Here is a 19,583-nt window from a genome sequence, read left to right as displayed (position 1 = left end):
AACCCAAACTAGCCTTCCCACCGACGCAAGCAACATATTCATGAGCCCCTACCGCTGTGTCTGCCGGGAGGGCAGATTCGGAGGGAGGCGAGGGCTGCCAACAGATGACTTAGGCATTATTTTATAATAACAGTGACAAGTCCAACCAAGGCTAGTGCAGAACCAGTAAACTGGAGGAGACGGCCAGGGAAGGCGAGGAGGAAAGGGGAGGGAGGAGAAGGGGAGGGGAGGAGGGAAGAGACAGAGAGGAAGAGAAGTGGGGGCGGGGAGAAGGAGGAATACTGTGGCCAAAGGCCGGAGGAGACCAGAACTGACTAGGCCAGTAGCCAGAGAAAGCGCGCTGCAGGCGGCAGGAAGGGCTAGTGCAAAGGCCGGGAGTGGGCCTGTGAAGGAAGGGTCTGCAGAATGCAAGGGCCGGAGGGGAGGAAGTGAGGGGACGGATGGCTCCTCCCCCAGGCAAGCCCCCTGCCCTAAAAGCGGAGCTGACTCCGAGCTCCCGCGGACAACGACCCTGACCTCGCGGGGCTGGGGTTTGGGGGAGTCACTGGTATCACGAGTCAGATACCCGGCTAAGGGCTGCAGCCCCCGCGCAGCCACACGGGGGCGACCGGGAGCCGATCCAGCCTCGACCCTTAGCTCGCCTCGCTTACCGTCCCTCCAGCCCCTACTCCTGCTCCTAAATCAATTCCCCGGTCGACTCTGCCCACCCGGGCCTCCTCCCGAAACAACCTCCCTGCCTCCTCAACGCCATCCCTACCCACCCGGCAGCCCCTTGGAGCTTCTTAAATCCTGACGTAGACCCCAACCCCTTGCGACCACACACCTTCCAGGGGCTCCCGATTCCCTTCAAAACAAAGCCCAACCCGTCCCCGCCGGGATCGGCCCGGCTCCTCTGCTCCTTCCCTGCCTGCTCCAGTCACGCTGCCCTCCTCACTCTGCCTCCAGCACTTTAACCGTGTGCCCGCCTCAGGGCCTTTGCACTTGCCGTGAATTCTTCCTCCAGATGTCTCAGATCCACCCTCCCACTTGTTTAAAAAAAACCCAAAAATCCTTTTCTCCTCATGCCCCTCCCTTGCAAGGGTGAGGGATGGGGGTGGGGGGTTTCTGGGGTGGGGGGTTTCTACGGGTTCTGCTTTTGCAAGACATGCGATCCGGTTCGTGATGCGCTCGGCTCAGCTTCCCGGATGCCGCTTGGGACCCAGATCTTGCTCTTTTCGGACTTTTCCGCCGGCGCCGAGGCTGTGTTTTGCAGATCCGTCCCCGTTGCCATGAGAACCGTGCTAGTCTCTCCAGCCCGCCGCGCCTCCCCCCTCCGCAGCTAGCCCGGCCGCGGGCGCCTCCGCCTCCCAGCCTCCCTCCCTCCCGCCGCCCTCTGCCCCAGCGGTCGCCCCGTCCTCTTCACCGGGGTCCCCTCCCTCTGCTCAGCACGTGGCACTCTCTGAAATTACCCTCCTGTTCGCCAGAAGCCTCTGCTCCACAAGCTGTAGCAGTGTGTCCCGATTGGGTCCACAGAGTCAGCATACAGCAGGCGCTCAATAAATGTTTGTGGAAGACTCACATCGACTCAAGGAACCGCAGATCAGAGCAGGCCAGGGACCTGCCCAGGGCACACAGAATTCTGAAGAGCCACCGAGCCTTCAGAGATAAATGGGGGCGTCCGGGGTGGCGACTGGAGCGTCTGGGGGACCTGGGAGTCACAGATGTCTGTGTGACTTGGGTGAGTCACACCCTCTGTGTGCCTGGCTGCGAGTAGGTGCTGGAGAGCAGTGATGGGAACCGGTATTACGACAAGGGTGTCCTTGATGCCAACGTCCATCGCTGGCCCCCGGGACATTGGACAGCCGCCAGCTCACCGTCTGACGGAAGCCGGCGGGCCGCGCCCCCAAGAGAGCGCAGCGCGGGCCCCTCCCCCGCGCCTGCCGGGGGCCGGGAGGCCCGCGGGAGAGGAAGTTGGGGGAGGGGACAATCGGCTGGACAGGAAGTGGGAAGGGCTGGCGTTCCCCACCCCCAACCCCAGGCCGGGGCCCCTCGGGATGGAGGCGGGGCTGGGGCCGGCCTAGCCCTTCCCTTCCTCTTCGCCTGTTTGGAACCCCAGCGGCTCCAGACTTCCCGCCCACCAGAAGGCCTGGGTCGGGGGAAGGCCACTGGAGGGGAGGGGTACTAAGAGGGAAGCTTATTCGGGGGTCGGCCGGCAGCGGCTGAGGCGCTCCGATCAAGACGCACACGACACAGGAAATCTGAGCGGACAACCACACACAACACAGGTCCCAGGGGACCAGCAATCCACCCACTCGCGGAGGCACACACACTAGTGTACAAAACCTAACGCGGCATCACTCGGCCCAGCACACGACCGACGCGGACACACAGCCACCGTCGCAGAGCAAGGAACAACTGCCCGGACAGCGACTGGGGCGCCTGCCAACCCCCCACGCACAAAGACGAACACGTGCACTCGGAGGAACCGCGTGTTTATACACACACTCGCGGCTGTACAAAGCAAAGAAAAAGAATATCCACGGCAAACATTCACAGAAGCATCTAGACCTACAAGTCACAGCTAGACCGCCTCCCCCCACCCAGCCCAAGCAGGTCCAGCGCGCACTGCGCACGGGTACCCTGGCACACAGGTCTCCACCCCCCCACCCCACCCCAGGCGCCCCTGTCCTGCGGGTGTCGGCCTCCACCTCCTCTGCACACCCGCAGGGGGGAGAAGAGGGGTCCTAAGAGGGAGAATGGGATGCCTACTGCCTGCACCCCGACTCTTGCAGAGGTGCTATTAAGGTGGGATATTCACAGCTGGCACAGTCTGGGAGGCGGAGCCAGCGAAAGTGACCCAGTCAGTCAAGTCACCCAGCACCTGCAACTGACAACAGGTGTGACTGTCAGGCAGTGCTGGGTGGCTCCCAGGAGGTATCCTGGATACCCAGGAGCGTCTTGTCCATGTGGTGTCTGTTGTGTGGCTGTGTTGCACGTGACTGAGTCGTCTCTGGCTCGGTGAGACCCCAGGTCCCTGTGTGAAGCCCTCGGGAGGCTGCGACGGTGTGCCCCAGGGTAGCTGCGGGGAGTCTTTCCACAGCTGTTGGGAGCTGTGGCATAGCGGTGCCTATGCGTGTCTCCGTGCGGCTCGGTACCTATGTGAGTGCGGAGCGTGTGTTGCAGGGTTTTGTAACAGCCACTCTTTGAGCTGTGTATACCTACGTGAATGACAGTGGGTCCCGTAGGCGGGCTGTGTGTGTGGCAGTTCCCACCCGTGCTGGGTGTGGGCAGCTCTGCGGGGGCGATGCACCCAGTGTGACTGCCTGTAGCTTTATGGGGCTATGAGTACTTGCTCCAGCAGCCACGCGGACTCACGAGTCCTGTGTCGGCGACTGTAGCCGCAACTAAGTGTGTGGCTGTGTTCCTGTGTACAATTTGGGCTTATCTGGACGCTGCGTGTGTAGCAGCTATCAGCTGTGTCCTGTTGTTCGCCCCCGAGTGGCAGTCCCCACTCGCGCCCTGAGAATGTGTAGCCCCGCGCCCCTTCCCCCCGCGGCGGCCACTGCGCGTGCGCGCCCGGCCCACGGTCCCGGCGGCGGGACCCACCCGCGCTCCCGCCATCGCCCTTTTAAGAGCGGCGCCCGCGGGCGACGGGGTGGCGGCAGGCGGGGGCGCGCGCGGCAGGAGGAGGGGGCGCGCGCTTCCCGGAACAGCCCGCGCTGAGGGAAGAGAGGAAGAAAATAAAACCCGCGGCCAGAGCCAAAGCTGGAGCTGCCGCCGCCGCCGTCTGGAGCTCCCCCGCGCGGACAATGCCCGCGATGCCCGCACTGGGCTCAGGGCGGTGAGGCCCGGGGCGCGGGGTAGCTATGGCGACAGGGAGCGCGGCCCGCGGCGCCGCCTGACAGGTGTGGGGCCCCGGCGGCGGCGGCGGCGGCGGCGGCGGCGGCAGTGCGGAGCAGCATGTACGCCAAGGGGGGTAAGGGCTCGGCCGTGCCCTCCGACAGCCAGGCACGAGAGAAGTGAGTCGGTGGGTCGGGACCGCGGGAGCCGGGGGCGGGGCTCGGTGGCCGCGCCGCTTCCGTGGGCCCTAATGCCGGCGGGCATCGCGTGTGGCACGTGGGTGAGGGTCTGAGCGAGATTTGTGGGGGCGCGCCAGACCAGAGGGGCTCAGGCAGTCGCGAGCTGAGTGAGAGCGCGGTAGAACCGAGGGGCGTGAGAGGTTTAAGGGGTCGCGAGATTTGAGGGGACACGCGAGATCCGAGAGGTCGTGAGAGTAGAAGGGGAGCGGGAGACCCGAAGGGTGCGAGATTTGCGGAGGCGCGCGAGATCCGAGGGGTACTAAAGGGTCGCGAGACCTCCCCGACGTCGAGACTTGGGTGTGCGAGGTTGCCACCGGTGTGCGCGCTCGCGATTCGTGCCACTTCCCCCATCCTCTGGGGGAAGTTTCCCGGGCAGGCGAGACTGGCCACTCTGCTGCCCGCCCCCTACTCCGCTCCTTGGTGAAAGCTTGAGAGATGGGAGAAGGGCCTGAGGGGCGGCGGGCCCACCCCCGCAAGACCACCTGTCCAGCGGGGCCTGGAGCAGCTGGGTGGGGCCCTTGGGGAAGCCGCAGGGCTCACAGTCTTGGGGCGCCCACTTGTTCTGGGCATGGCGCTGGGCTTTGGGTCGCAGATGCGTTCAGGCTGGTAGACGGACAGGTACCTAACTCCCAGACTCTGCGATGAGGGGCTGGGGGCGCTCAGAGCTTCTTGGAGTGGGGTGGCAGCTGAGCTGCTGAGCCTGCCTCCTGGCACTGTCACTTACCTGGGGTGTGACTTTGGGTGAGGGAGTACCACCTCCTAAGCTCACTCTTTATCCTGAGAAATGCAGACGTAATAACAGTTCCGCTTCTTAGGTTTAGGGAGCATTTGAAAAGTGCTAGGACCTGTGACTGTCAAAGCAAGGGCACCCATTGGTGGTTTGTGATATTGTTATAGTGCCAGGGAAAAAGGAAGGCTTGCGATGGCTGATTTGCAGGATCGTAGAAACCAAGCCACCTAGTGTGGGACACCAGCTGCTGGAGACGTTAGGAGACTGTGTTCTCAGGGAGAGGTCCCATGATGACTCTTCAAGGTATAGAGCAGGAGTGAGGATTTGAAAGTCTGGGCAGTGAAAAGGAGCCCTAAACATGGGCTCTCTCCTGTCCTGCGTTTTCTGCCTGGGCTGACATTGGGACCCTTTCCCGCCCCCACCGGGACCTTCAGCTGTCCCTGTCACCTTCATCCCCTTATTTAAAGATTTACTTACTTATTTTTTGGCTGTGGTGGGTCTTCGTTGCTGTCCACCAGCTTTCTATAGCTGTGGAAAGCAGGGGCTACTCTTCAGCGTAGTGTGCAGGCTTTTCATCTCTTACAGCTCGGCAACTGTTTCTCTCTTGGCTGAGGACAAGCGAAGCTCGAGGGCTCAGTAGTCAGGGCTCTTGGGCTCCAGAGTGCTGGCTCGGTAGTTGCGATGCACCACTTAGTTGCTCCACAGCATGTGGGATCTTCCCAGACTAGGGATCAGACCGGGGTCCCTTGCGTTGCAAGGTGGATTCTTCAGCACTGAACCACCAGGGAAGCCCTCATCTCCTTATCTAAAAAGATCTGAAACCAATGACCAAATGCAAGCACTAGTTAGTTCTTGGTGCGAGGTGCTCTTGGGGCCTCCCTGTAAGCTGGAGCGTTCTTCATTTACAGGAGAGGCTGTGTCTTCCTGCAGGCAGCCTACTCAGACCCTACCTCCCCCTCGCCCACCCTGCCTTCCCTCCCCTGTATTCCCTGGAGCCTGCAGTCACCACTGTGTGCTGTGAACCCCCAAGGGCAGGGACCCACCATCTGTGTACCCAGCAGACTCTTAAGTCCATTGTTAGGACAGGCTGGCCCAGACCTCGTTCTGAGATGGGGAGCCAGACGGGGCTCAGGACAGGGGCCAAGGAAGGAAGGAGAAGAACGGCAGGAGGAGACAGGAAGGTGAGATCAGGGAGAAAAGAACAGGCCTGGAGAGTTAAGGACCTGAGCAGTGGAACCCCCTTCACCCAATTACACAGAGGAGGAAACAAAGGCCCAGAGACAGAAGTGGCTCAGTTGGAGGCGGCCTGTGAGAGGCGCTCTACCTGCAGCCTCTCCCCTAGCCCTGGTGAGAATCCTGCAAGGCTGACTGTCCGCATTTCAGATGGGACACCAAACCAGGCTCAGAGCTTCCAGTCTGCCTCTCTAGTGTATCAGCCCCACACTTCGAAGAGCTCTCCTGTGCCCCTGAACCTGAGTTTTTGATGGGGTCCTTCCTATCTAAAGCCCAGCATCCCCATCAGTGAAGCAGATGCTACCATCTGCTGTTTTCCTAAGTTTTTTTTTTGCAGCAGCAGAACCTCGTCTCCAAGCCAGCACTTCTGCTGGACCCTCCTGACAAGAAATGGCTGAGGGTAGGATAGCTCTAGCCAAAAATGATGGAGGGGGACCGAGAACTCAGATAACCCCCTCTTCCATCTCTGGCCAAGAACTGAGGCTGGATTCAAAGACTCAGAATCTCCCCTGGGTTGTCCAGTGGGGTTGAAACTCAACTCCAAAGCCCTCCTCCCCAGCTCAAACCTGTTTCTTTTTTTTTTTTTTTTTAATTTGTTTATTTTTAATTGAAGAATAATTACTTTACAAAATTGGTTTGATTTCTGCCACACATCAACATGAAATAGTCATAGGTATACATGTGTCCCCTCCTCTTGATCCTCCTTCCCACCTCCCACCCCATCCCACCCCTCTAGGTTGTTACAGAGCCCAGTTTGAGTTCCCTGAGTCACACAGAAAATTCCCATTGGCTGTCTGTTTTACATGTGGTACAAACCTGTTTCTTCCCTTCTATTATCTCCATGGCCATCCCCTAACCTGCCACAGTCAGCTTTGTTCCAGATAACTGTGCCTGCCTCCCCCAGGTTTCCTGGCCCTCCACCCCGCCCCCCCGCAGACCCCCAATTAGCCCCACTCCACAAAGGAGCTGGAGCGTACTTTAAAAGACAAACCTCTCCAGCCCACATGGCACCCCCCCACCCTGGGTACCAGCCCCAGCTCTTTGGCCCGACCTCACCCCAGGGCCTTTGCACTTGCTGTGCCCATAGTAAACGGCTCTTCCTCTAGATCCTCTAGATCTTCCACATAGCTGGTCCCTCCCATCCCTCACCACCACCCACTTTTCCACTTACTTTCTTAATTGCACAGCACCAGATCCCCCCACCAGCTTGTACAGTAACTCACCTACCTCTTAGCTAGGATGTGGGCTTCTTCTGGGCCAGCACCTGCCTTCCTGACCACTACACCCTAAGACCCAGCCCAGCACATGTCTGAACAAGCAGACCATTCCCCCCGGGACAGTGGTAGCCCCCAGACCTCAGCCAGGGTACAAGGATGGCTGGAGATGTGCCAGGATCCCCAGGAGTGGGGTGGTCAGACACCTCCTGCTTCCAACCTGGGCAGAAGACAGGTGTCAATTTTAAAAAGTCTTCCTGCTTAAGGGTGCTTGGAAATGGAGCCCACCCTCACAACTGCGCAGCTAGATAAGAGGGGGCCAGAACGACAGTCATCTGTCTAGCATCTTCTGGCCAGAAGAATCTCTCCTCCAAAATGACCCCAAGGCTGGGTAGAGAATGGACGCTGATTGTGCTCTTGGGGCTCCAGGCACACAGTGGCGACTCTAGGGTCCAGAGAATACAGGGGAGGGAAGGCCGGGTGGGCGAGAGGGAGGTGGGGTCTGAATGGGCTGCCTGCAGGAAGACACAGCCTCTCCTCCTGTAAATGATGAACATCAACCTACAGGGGGGTCCCCGGAGCACTTCCCACCCAGAACTAATGAGCACTTGCGTTTAGTCATTGGTTTCAGGTCTTTTTAAATAAGGAGATGAAGGTGACAGGGACGGCTGAAGGTCCCTGTGTCCGCTTGGCATCCTTCCCCACTTCCAGCCTCAGAGGCTCTGCTGTCCTAAATTGGGGGGCGGCATCTAAACATTGGCTTCGGGGACACCTTGCGTGCTGCCAGGTGGGTGTAGAATAGTCCCATAAATGACATCTGTGGCCAGTGTCGCCGGGCATCTTGTGTGTTTTTCCACCAGAGTCGGTTTTGATACAAGCACATCACCTCAGGTGGTTCGTCCGTTTTCCCAGTGGACAAGGGAATGACCGTGTGTCTGTCCTGTCCCTAGCTGGGTGTCCAGGTGTGGCCCTGGGCACCCTTGTTGGAGGGGAGCTCGTGGGTAAGAGGTTCTTGAGAGAGGCTGAGTGGAGCCAGCCACACAGGGAGCCTTCTGGGAAGGCAGTAGCTGGGGGCGGATGCTGGGATGGAGTTTATGAGTGGGGGGGTCGTTCCTTTGGCTGCTGGGTGGGGGGAAGGCCGTAACATGAAGGCTGGTGAGGAGGGTGGCTCTGGACAGCTGAAGGCCTGGCCCTGTGGGTGGTGGAGAGGAGGCAGGAAACATGTGGGCGAGAGTCCCTGAGGGGCGTAGGTGGGGCTGGCAGTGGATGAGCTGAGGGTGGAGGGCTGACGTAAGGCCTGGAGTGGAGGGCTTCTCCCAGCCCTCAGCGCACACGCCTCCAGGGGCTCTGGGGGGAGGGGGAGCTGAGCAGGGAGCCCCTGTTACCTTGATTCTTGGCCAGTTCCGGTAACTCCTAATAATGAAGGTGGCATTGCGGAGTTTCCGTCTGGGAGGCCCCAGCACCCCATCCTGCCCCTACTCCGTGCGCAGCTGCAGGGAGGCCCGCGGGCACTTCTCCCCGTAAGCACCCCGGGTCCAGGCACCCCGCATGCTCCAGGTCACCAGTCCTTCTGGAGGGGGGCCCTCCAGTGCACCCCCTGCTCCCTCCCGTCTCCTGCCCTCCTGCAGCGGGGATCCCCTCGGATGGACGGGCTCTTCATTCTGTAGGTCATCTGCTGACCAGGGCTGGGGCAGGACCGGGATTTGGACCCAGAGCCCAGGCCCTTTCCCACAACCCCACTCAGGGCCTGGACAGGGGCCCCCAAGCCAGAAGCGCCCCAGAGGGGAGAGCTCTGGAGGTGCCCAAACGACCAGCCCAGGCTTCAGGCAAACAAAACTCCCAATGCTCTGAGACTTGTTCCAGATAAAAATGAAAAGTACTAGCATGTAAGGTTTTCGCTTTCAGCAAAACTGAAAACCTTCTCTGGCTTCTCTATGCTCTTGGGATAAAACCCCAAATCCTTAACATCAGAATAGTAGGTGCTTACCTTCTGCAGTGCTTCCCCGACATCCCCAGCGGGTTCAGGATCCATTCCTCCAGATGGCTGAGGGCCCAGTGCTAGGTAAGCTCAAGAGTGAGATGAAGTCCCTGCCCGCCCAAAGCGACATTCAGTGGGGGCTGTAGACAGTAAGCGGAGAGCCTGGTGTCAAACGGAGATAAATAAAATGATGGGGGCGAGGGGAGACTGGAGCAGGGCTGGGGTTAGAAGTGATGAAGACGTCTCTTACAGGTGACAGTGGGGCCTGAGGGTCTCTAGCTGAAGTGCCCCGAGCAGGGAAACAGCCTGTGCAAAGGCCCTGGGGTGGAAAGGTAGTGAGTGGTTAGTGTGTGGGGGGGAGAGGGGAGTAGAGGAGGGTCTGCGTGCGGAGTGCTGGTGGGGAAGGAAGGAAGCAGCCTTTGTTGAAGTCCAGGTAAAGTGATGGCGGCAGCCTGGACCCAGAGTGTGCTGAGGAAGGCGGGGAGAAGGCTCAGGATGAGGAGAGAGGGCTTTTTCCTTAAGTTCTTTCCCCTAAATTTGGTAAAATGTAGTGATCCCTGGAGGATAGCTGGGTGGGTCTCCACACTTACACCGCACACTTGTGTGTTCAGACCACCCAGGTTGGGGAACAGGAGGGGAAGGGGAGGAGAAGAAGCTGGGGTGGGGCTGGGCCTTTAAGATACCAAGTGGGCAGTGGACACTGAGTTCTGAGCAAGCCTGTGGGCAGCTGCAGCAGTCAGTCATCCAAGCAGGAGGGGAGGCCACCCAGGGAGAGAGGAGGAGAGCAGGCGGGCGTGGGTTCCCAGACCTGTGTCCTAGGTCACTTGCCACCCGAGGGTGGAGGGTGAGAGGTGATGGAGGAGGACACGGTGGGCTGGCGGCCTGACCCCTTGGTGGGAGCCAGCATGTTCTTCAGAGGACTCCAGAGCCCTGAGGAGAGCTTCTGCCCTTGGTGGGGGTGGGGGATCTGCAGCTCCCCCTGCTTGCCTTCTGGGGCAGCCTACCCGGGCCCCCCTCCCCCGCTCTGTCTTACTCCCTGTCTCTGGGTGTCTCATCCCCCGGCCTTTCCTGCTCCCTGCACTGCCCCCCAAGGTGACCGGGTTCAGGTGGACCTCTCACCGCCTCTCTTTGCCTGCAAGGTGAGGAAGTGAGCTGGCGGGAGCTGCTCAGGTCTGCTCTGGCCCCATCGGCTTTTTGTGTTCATTCTTGTACTGATGGGCTTGGACCAGGCGGATGCAACTGGGCGGATGCAGACCACTGGTGAAGGCTCAGGAGGCCTCTAGAAAGCCAGGGGGCTCTGCAAGTGAGTTGGACAGATGAGCACCGAGGCCGAAGGGTGAGGAAGATCGCTGGGCCTGAGAGAGGAGGATGCTGAAGACTGTTGGGTGCGATGTTGGAACCTGAGGTCGCCTGGGCCTTGAGGAGCTACTGAGAGGAGTGTGATGACAAGGCGGGGACCTTGGCTAGTCTTGGGGGAAACCCACAAATCCCACCTCTCAGCACCCCGCTTCTGTCCTTCCCGTGGCTGTCACAGTTCGGGGTATAATGCAAGCTGTGGACATACCTTGCCCTGGGACAGCTGCCCACCCTGACTCCCTAATAGCCCCCCTTGTCCTCCTGTGGCATGCACTGCCTTCCAGCCCACCAGACCACTTATGTTCTCCTTCGTATTGTTGCTCCTCCATCTCTCCCTGCAAGCTGGTAGCCTCTGGGAGGACAGGAGTCTGTGGTGGTCACTACTCAGGGAGGCGCTGCGTGAATGAGTGTTGAATGAATGAAGGGATGGATGGGTGAAGAAAGGAAGAAGGTCCAGTACAAGGGCAGAAGCCGTGGGGCTGGGGCCGGGACAGAAGGACCTTGCTGCGGTCTGGAGCCTGGGTGGTCTGCTGAAGGGGCTGGGATGGGAGGATTGAGCAGCCTGGCTGGGGAGAGCTAGAGAAAACGGGCCTGAGTCAAAGCAAGGTTGTTTTAAGATGGGGCTGTCAGCCAGAGGAGGGCGGCCAGATGAGGGGGCAGGCAGCTGGAAGGGCCTCCAGCTTTCACCAGGGCAACCTCAGGCCGGCCCTCGGGGAGCCTGCAGTCTCGGACCCAGACTCCCCTCAGCCCATCTGGGGCCTGGTTGGGCAGTAGGAGGACCCTGGGGTGCCCCGAGGGGCTGGGATGGTAGAGGGTGACTGGGTGACCCCAGCGGGTGGGGCATTGTCCCTCTGCTGGCTGGTGTGGCAGACAGACGGGGGGGGGGGGGGGGGGGGGGTGCGCGGAGGCCAGGGATGGAAAGGCCTGGAAGGCAGTATGGATGGTCTGGCTTCCTTTTGTGGCCCGTGAGTGGTACTGCTGGTTGGAGCGTGGCCCATGCTCTTGGCCTGGGCAGTGGCCGAGCTGGTGTGTCTGTGGGTGCTGGGCGCATGGGCAGCTGAGTGGCACTGTTGGCCCTGCCTCCCGTCCCCCAGAGTCTCCTAGGGGGCTGGCACGGGTGTGTCATAGCCACCACTGGTGGGTGCACACTGACCCTAGAGAAGGACGGGGTCCCGGGGGCCTGGAGGAGGAAGACCTCAGGTCAGAGAGCCGCTCTCTTTTCTCGGCAGCTGAGGCTGGGCACGCACGAGGCACTGGGCCCTGGCCACGTGGACCAGGGTGTCTGCCAGGAGGCCCACCCAGAGCGCGATCTGGGATGGAGCCCAGGAGCCCCTTCTCCTAGCAGAGGGCCTCTGAGGTCTCGGGATTGGTGGGACAGGCCCCGGACTTGGTCCATCGGAGGGGTGTTGAATGGAACAGATTTTGACCTGGAAGTGGGTCTGGCGACTCCAGGGGCCTGCAGGCTGTGTTGATGTGGAGGTGGTCAGGCTGAGCAACTGGCATGGAGGCCGTCTATCTCTTCTGAGGAGCGGGGGAGCTGGGACAGCGGGGGACCAGTGAAGGGGAGGGAGTGAGGCTGGCGGGAGGGGGCACGGGGAGGGGCCTTCTCCACCTTCCCACCAGGAAGGCAGGCACTTGGCCTGAGAGCCCCTCCCGGGCACCCTTGGGGCGGGACACTCAGTCTGGCCCAGGCCTCTGACCGGCCCTACCTGACCGCCTGCAGGTTGGCGTTGTACGTGTATGAGTACCTGCTACACGTCGGTGCCCAGAAGTCAGCCCAGACCTTTCTGTCTGAGGTAAGCTGGCCCTGTCCCCAGCCAGGCAGGGACCCCCCACACCAGACCCTTCCTTAGCCCCCGCACCCTGGGGCCTCCCTACCCCTTTTTATCAGGTCTCCTGTGGTAGGGTCAGGTCACGCCCTGGAAGCTGAGGGCTGGGCTGGGGCTGGGCCTGCAGATGGGCATCCTGGCATCTGCCCATCCATCTGAGGATCTGCCTCCCGCTTCTCCGCGGGCTCCTCATCAAGCTGCCCCCTCCTGGCTCCCCGGCTCTGACCCACTGGTTTCCTGCCCCAGTGTTCCCTGGGCCCCCAGGCTGGGCTGGCGCTGCCTCTCGGGAGGGGAGGGGGTCAGACAGAGACGGGCAGCGAGCGCCTCCCCTTCTTTCCTCTCCCCTGCAGATCCGCTGGGAGAAGAACATTACGCTGGGGGAGCCCCCGGGCTTCCTGCATTCCTGGTGGTGGTGCGTGCGAGGTGGTGCGGGCGGGCCTTGGAGGGGGCCTGGGTGGGGGCGCGTGGGGAAACCATCTCCCCCCCTGCCGCCCACAGCGTGTTCTGGGACTTGTACTGTGCAGCGCCCGACCGCAGAGAGGCGTGTGAGCACTCGAGCGAAGCCAAGGCTTTCCAGGACTACGTGAGTCCCCGCCCCTGGGGTTGGGACCAGGGCTGGGCGTGGGCAGGGGCCTGTGCTCTTGAGGGGGCTCCAGTGGGCAAGTCGGCCGGGCTGTGGGGTTTAACCTGAGAGTGTGGCTTTTGTGGGGGGAGTCCTCCACTGCACCCAGCTCCTGCGGGTCCCCATAAGCCCGAGACCCTCCGGAGGCCAGCCCCTCCTTTGCTTCCCCTCGTGTGAACCCCGTGTGGAACCCGACAGACCGAACCCCAGTTTCTGCCTCCCTGGCTGCCTGCCTCTTTGTGTGCAGGGTGGGGCTGGCCGTCCCCCACGCTTGCCCCCTCCCCCCTAGCCTTCTGAGGTGGGGGCCCAGGCAGGGGTGCACCCTTGCGTTGGAGAGGCCTGGCTTGGCAGACCTCCCAGCCTTGCTCAGCGACTGGGGCTGCTCACTTCGCCTCTTGGGCCTCGGGTTTCGGTGCAAGTTGAGGGGGAGTCAGTGTCGTTCAGAGCAGAGGCTGGGTAATAGGAGGGGGGCCCACGTGGGAGGCGTTGGCCGCCTCCTGCCTTTACCCTCTTCCTCCCGGTTTGTGGGGCTTGCTCACCCAGCCCCGCAGAGAGACTCCCCCTGCCCTCCCCCTGCCCTCCCCCTCCCCTCTGCAGCGGCCGTTCACATCCTGAGCCCTCCGCTCCGCTGTGCCCCTGGGGCGGGGTGCCTCTCAGGGCCTGCCCTCCACCTCCCTCTCTGCAGTTAGCGGGAGGCCCACACCGGGCACCGCCTCCCGACAGAGGCCGCCCCCCAGTACAGAAGGGCCAGGGTGCAGTCCGAAAAGGCCGGGTTTCACCGTGTCCCCGAAGACGCCCCGGGCACGCTGTATGCGCTCTTATTGGCGGGGGGGGGGGGGGGGGGGGGGCGGTCACCGCTGTTCACCCCCATCAGGTTCCTCTGGTCATGTTGTGGTCCGGCCAGAACGGGGGTAACAGACGTGTCTGGAGCTGTGTACGCATGTGACTCGGCGTGGGTCCGACTCCCTCGCCCCAGTGCACCCCACTCCTCCCTGTGCTTTTCCGGGGTCCCTGGGGGCTCTGTTCCTCCTCCCGGCTGAGCAGCCCGCCCCTCCCTCTCCGCCCCCGGCTTCGTCCCCGCCCCCACTTCTCCGGGGGAGGGAAGAGTGCGCGGTCTCCCAGGAGTGAGCGCGCTTCCTGGAGCACGCTGGTTACCATGGCATCAGGGCGCGTCAAGGGAGGGGGGCGGCGCCCCGGCCGCGGCCCGGCTCCGGGGTGACAGGGTCCCTGTGTCAGCAGACTGAAGCCGGCTGCATGTTCTGCCCCACCTCCGCAATTACTGGAGGTGGGGTGAGGAGCGTCCTGCCGCCTCCCCCTCGCAGTCGGGGCTCCCTCCTCCCTCCCAGCCCCCAGCTTCTGAGGAGGGCTCAGTCAGCGCCCCAGGGCTGGGGGCCGACCTCGGCGTCTCCAGGAAACGGGAGCGCGCCCAGCCTGTCGTCATGACAACGCGGGCCGGCTGGTGCCTCCGGGTGGATGATTGACGTGGGGGGTCCAGCTCAGGTCACCCACCGGGAAGGGTAGGCCCGACCCATACCCCCCGGATTAACCTTCAAGGCCTAGGCTTGGAGAGCCCCATCTTTTCCCCACCCCCACACCTCAAGGTCTGGAAAGCCAGCCACCCGCACCGCCAGCCACCTTCACCGACCAGGAAATGCTCTGGCGCCGCCTGCCACGGCTCAAAAGGGGGGGGGGGGGGGCGGCTGCCCTCCCTGTGGGCTGGGGAGGGTGGACAGACCCAGGACCCAGAGCTGTTCCCCTCCGGCCAGGGAGAGACTTGAGTCAAGGGGCCTCAAGAGAAGCTCTCCCCTCAGTGCCTGCAGCGTCCTCCCCCTTCCCTGTCCTTTGATGTATCTCCTCTGCCCTGAAGACTAGGCCTCTTTCTACCCCCTCCCCCTGCTCTTTGGGCCCCAAAGGCAGACAAGCCTGGGACTTGGAACCAGCCAGAGGAAGTGGCCTGTCAGCCTGTCCCCCTGCCAACTCTGGGCCTGCCACCAGCATCTCCACCCTTGGCAGACACCAGAACTCCCCTCTCAGACACCGGGTCTTGTCCCCTCCTCCATCTGAAGAGAGACTGGGAGCCTGGAGAGGCACTGGGGAGTGCTGCTCTTCCTTCCCCCTCCTTCCTGTACCATTGCTGGTTGCTCCCAGAAGGAACTCTCCAAGCTGCCTACTGATGTTTGCTGTTGATTTGAGGGGTCTTGGGGCCCCAGCTAAGCTGCCTTGCCAGCCAGAAGGATTCAGGGCTGGTTGGGATGGGCCGGGAGGGGGCGTCTGTGCCCCCACCCATCTGAAGTTGGATTCAGACCAAAAGAACAAGCCTGTGCTAGAAGGATGAAGCACACACTGGAGTTGCCGGCAGACCCCTAGAATCCTCAGGGTGGACTCACCAGGGGCTGGCGTCTCTGGCCGCCTCCCTAGTCTGGGGTCTCCGCAGGTCGGGGCCCTGATCACCTGTGGGTCATGAGTGCAGCACAGAGGCAGAGCCCTTGCTTAGAACCACTCAGCATATGGGGCTGCTAAGCCTGGGGGGGACAAGGACTCTGCTCAATGTTAGCCCCCCTGCCCAATCCTTCCGTGCTTGAGTAGTTAGATGGCTTGGGTTCCTTGTTCTGTGGGGCTGGCTGTTTGGGGAGAAGAGAAAAAACTGCTTCAGAAAGTCACCAGACTTGGGTCTTGCCATCTTTCCCACTCCTGCAGAGCGCTGCAGCGGCCCCCAGCCCGGTGATGGGGAGCATGGCCCCCAGTGATGCAATGGCATCAGGCCCCATGGCACCCAGCTTCTTCCAGGTACAGCCAGGGCTGGGACCCCCTGTCTGCCTGAGTGGGCAGTGACAGGGTGGGTATATACTGTGCCGTCCCTGGTCGGGCCAGAGAGAGGGGTGGAGCTGCCTGTGCCCCAGTGCCAAGGAGGGCGGGGGCTCTGCGCTAGGACTGCTCTCGTGTCAGAGTGCCTGGGGCCGCAGAGCTTGGCTCTCTGAGCCAGGGGTCCTGCCCATAACCCTACCTTTAGGGTCCACACCCGGCCCCTCCCCCGCCACATCCCACAGAGGGGGCTATCTGGCCTCTTCTCCTGCCTCCACGGCGTCCCCGCCCCTGCCCTGCCAGGCTCAGCAGAGCCACAGGAAACCGTGGAACTTCGGGTGACCTTGCTCCTCCCAACCGGCCTGGTTCTGTCCTCCTAGGGCCCCCCCGGCTCCCAGCCTTCCCCCCACAACCCCAACGCCCCCATGATGGGGCCTCAAGTTCAGGTAAGGACTTGTAACGCCCCGCCCCTTTGCGCACGCACACCCCTCCCCGGGGCCCCTGGGCGAGTACCACTGAGCTAGGCACCCGGGCTAGGCTGAGGTATGCCGGCTGGTGCTGGAGGAAGTCTGGGGGCCCGGCGGCAGCAGGAACCGGGTAGCTTTGAGGGCTGAGCAGGTGGGGGGAGGTGCTGACCCCTGGCCCACCTCTTCCAGCCCTTCATGTCACCGCGGTTCCCAGGGGGCCCCCGGCCCACCCTGCGGATGCCGAGTCAGGTGAGAAGGGGATGTGGGGAGGGGGGGCAGGAGTTGGGCCAGGGTGGGGGCACCCCACTCAGTGCTGCCACTCCCCATCCGCAGCCTCCGGTGGGCCTCCCTGGCTCCCAGCCCCTCCTCCCTGGCACCATGGAGCCCTCCCCGCGAGCTCAGGGTGAGTAGGGAAGCTCCAGCTGCTGTCCCCTCACCAGCCAACCAGGACCCCAGAACGCATCACAGCGCGTGTCCATGCGGGGAAATGGGCCAGACCTGAGCCCACTCTTCCTTCTGCCCCCAGGGCATTCAAGCATGGGCCCCATGCAGAGGGTGACGCCTCCCCGGGGCATGGCTGGCGTTGGGCCCCAGGTAAGGGCCGGCCCGGGTAACGGGAGCTTCAGGGGCTGCCCCGCTAAGCCTGCACTCACGTGCCCCTTTGCCTTCGCAGAGCTACGGAGGTGGCATGCGGCCCCCACCCAACTCTCTTGCTGGCCCCGGCTTGCCCACCATGAACATGTAAGGCCCTCAGGGACCCCTAGGAGCGAGCCCAGGCGGGCAGCTCCCCACTTAACGGGCTGGGGGTACTGAGGCAGACCCCACACAGCAGTCCCTGGCACTGCTGACTTCTCTGCTGGGTGGGGAAGCTCAGGCTCAAAGACCAGTTGGCCATGACTGGCTTGGGATTTGAAGGCCGGCCTGGAATCTGCGTGGCCAACAGCTGCTGCTCTGAGGGCACCTGTGGTGGAGTGGGTGTCAGGGAGTGTGTGCTGGGGGGCAGGGTACCACCGGGCTGAGACCCCGGGCCCACCACTGTCTCTTCTAGGGGCCCCGGAGTGCGCGGCCCGTGGGCCAGCCCCAGTGGCAACTCGGTGAGTATCCGGGAGGGGTGTGGGGTGATTAAAAGGCGGGGTGGTGGAGTGGGCGGACTGCTCACAGCTGCCCCTCTCCCCAGATCCCCTACTCCTCCTCCTCCCCCGGCAGCTACTCGGTGAGTGGGGCCTAAGCTGGGACACCTGGGACCTGAGCGCAAGGGTTGTGGGGTGACACATGGGGGGGGACTTTCTCACCGTCTCTGCCTCCCTCTGTGTGCAGGGACCCCCAGGAGGAGGTGGGCCCCCTGGAACCCCCATCATGCCTAGCCCTGGAGGTACGACAGCCTGAACGGGGCGTAGGGAGGGCTGTGCTTGGTGGGGGAAGCCCCTCTGACACCCCGCCCCCTCGTATGCTGTCTCAGACTCCACCAACTCTAGCGAGAACATGTACACCATCATGAACCCCATCGGGCCGGGCGCCGGCAGGTCTAATGTAAGCAGGGCTGGCGGGGGGGCGGGGCGGGGTGGTGGTTGGTTGGGGGCGGGGAGCCGGTGGCCCGAGGCCCAGGCTGTTTCTCTGCCTGCAGTTCCCGCTTGGCCCTGGTCCGGAGGGCCCCATGGCCGCCATGAGCGCGATGGAGCCTCACCACGTGAACGGATCCCTGGGTGAGTGGGCGTCCGGGGACGCCGACACCCACACACCCGCCCCCGCCCCGCTGCTCCGCGAGCCTCGTGCGCCCCCTGGCGGCCTCCTTCAGCCCGTCCGCCTCTGTGTGCTGGGCGGGCATTGAAGGCGCCTTTGCTTCTCTGGGCTGCTGAGGGACCGGCTGAGCTGGGGGAGGGTCCAGCAACGAAACCGTAGGGAGGCCCGGCCGCCAGCTCTGACGCCCGCCCCGTTCAGGGCCCTCCCAATGGGCTGGGCCGCGGGAGGGGACGCGGCCGTCTCGGGGGGTGGAGGGGGGCGGAGTTTGCGGAGGGGTCGGGGGAGCGGACTTGGCGGCGCCGGCGCGTCTGAGCCGCGTGTCCGCCGTCTGTCGGTCCACAGGCTCGGGCGATCTGGACGGGTTGCCGAAGGTGAGGGGGCGGCGCTCGGGGGGGGGGGGCGGGGCTGCGGGGGCGGCCAGGTGGGAGAAGCAGAGTCCCGGCGGGGCCGCGCGGCCGGTGTTCGCGCTGACCGCGGCCGCCCCCAGAGCTCCCCCGGCGCCGTGGCCGGCCTGAGCAACACCCCGGGCACCCCGCGGGACGACGGCGAGATGGCGGCCGCCGGGACCTTCCTGCACCCGTTCCCGAGCGAAAGCGTAAGCGACTGCGTCGACTCCCCCCCCGCGGCGGCGTCGGGCCGGAGGGGCCTGGCGGGCAGACCCCGGCGGGGCGGCCGGGGGGCCAGAGCAAGACCGTGACCGCGGCGGGCCAGGTGGGGGGGCGGCCGCGGCATCCTTGCCTTCCTCCTCCTTTCCCCTCCCCCCGGCCCGCCCCGTCTCACCACCCTGTCCACATCCCACCCCCAGCCCTGGGACCCGCGGCTCCCCCACGTACCGCCACCTGATCCTGTCCTCTCCCCCTGTCCACACCTCCCTGTCTCCCATTCCCCCCGGGGGGCGGGTCCCAGCCTAGGCCGGAACTGAGCCGGCCCCCGCGCGCCACCCCCTCGTCTTTCCGCAGTACTCCCCCGGGATGACCATGAGCGTGTGATGGGGCCGCAGACCCTTGCCCACTGCCGGCCTCGGCTTCTGCCCAGCGCCCCTGCCCGGGGCCAAGGTCCAGGGGCTCGGGTGGTCCGCAGGGTGAGGGTCTGAGGTCACACCGCGGGCAGCTGGACTCCCAGTCAAGGCTTGGATGGCTGGGAGGCCCCGCACCAAGGACTTATTCATTTTATATATATATATAAAAAATCAAACACACAAGGACCTCAGAGACGTTCTTTCCTGTTTGGGCCCTTCCCGTCATTTCTATTTTGTCCTGGGGGGGGGGGGGCGCTCCTTGAGGGACCTTCCTTTCCCCTGGACAGCAGGGGTGGGCCCCATCAATAAATGTAACTTGATTTTGGTTTTTGGTATGTGGTCTCAAATTTCTTCTTTGCCTTGCAGCAGCCACACCCTACTTATTAGCCTAGCCTTCAAGGGTTGTGGTTAGGCAGAGCCGCCCGCTCCTACCCCCTCTCCCCAAGGGGGGCGGGGGCGGTTCTGGAAAGTTCCAGAGAGTTGGGGCAATAGAGTTGGGAAGGGGAGGTAGGAGTCTACTGATGAAAAATGGAGAT

The 19,583-nt window shown here is 63.0% G+C and overlaps 1 protein-coding gene across 5 annotated transcripts; it reads left to right on the top strand.

Moving 5' to 3' along the window:
• Window positions 1–3,651: 3,651 nt before the first annotated feature.
• Window positions 3,652–19,380, top strand: SSBP4 (single stranded DNA binding protein 4). 5 transcript variants are annotated; one of them, XM_061149807.1, is made up of 18 exons: window positions 3,652–3,820; window positions 12,293–12,365; window positions 12,749–12,810; window positions 12,897–12,981; window positions 15,718–15,807; window positions 16,203–16,268; window positions 16,479–16,538; window positions 16,623–16,692; window positions 16,816–16,883; window positions 16,963–17,030; window positions 17,338–17,383; window positions 17,467–17,502; window positions 17,607–17,661; window positions 17,749–17,819; window positions 17,914–17,992; window positions 18,372–18,400; window positions 18,517–18,624; window positions 18,989–19,380. In XM_061149807.1, the coding sequence occupies exons 1-18, from the start codon at window positions 3,789–3,791 to the stop codon at window positions 19,016–19,018; spliced, it is 1,128 nt and encodes a 375-aa protein (XP_061005790.1). In that variant the 5' UTR covers window positions 3,652–3,788; the 3' UTR covers window positions 19,019–19,380. The 5 variants fall into 5 exon arrangements, with proteins under 5 accessions (XP_061005790.1, XP_061005793.1, XP_061005794.1 ...); XM_061149810.1 differs by having other exon boundaries at window positions 3,664–3,998; window positions 12,923–12,981; XM_061149811.1 differs by having other exon boundaries at window positions 3,665–3,820; window positions 12,923–12,981.
• Window positions 19,381–19,583: the final 203 nt, after the last annotated feature.

The sequence above is a fragment of the Dama dama genome, chromosome 9, assembly GCF_033118175.1.
Source record: "Dama dama isolate Ldn47 chromosome 9, ASM3311817v1, whole genome shotgun sequence".
NCBI lineage: Eukaryota > Metazoa > Chordata > Mammalia > Artiodactyla > Cervidae > Dama > Dama dama.
This window is presented reverse-complemented; position numbering and strand designations above follow the sequence as displayed.

What these genes read in the sequence shown, in the direction of transcription:
- SSBP4 (XM_061149806.1), top strand. Translation starts at nt 3,940, where the DNA reads ATGTACGCCAAGGGGGGTAAGGGCTCGGCCGTGCCCTCCGACAGCCAG. An exon ending in CCAAGGCTTTCCAGGACTAC is followed by an intron (nt 12,982 to 15,717) that starts GTGAGTCCCCGC and finishes CCACTCCTGCAG; the next exon opens with AGCGCTGCAGCGGCCCCCAG. An exon ending in CCCTGCGGATGCCGAGTCAG is followed by an intron (nt 16,539 to 16,622) that starts GTGAGAAGGGGA and finishes CCCCATCCGCAG; the next exon opens with CCTCCGGTGGGCCTCCCTGG.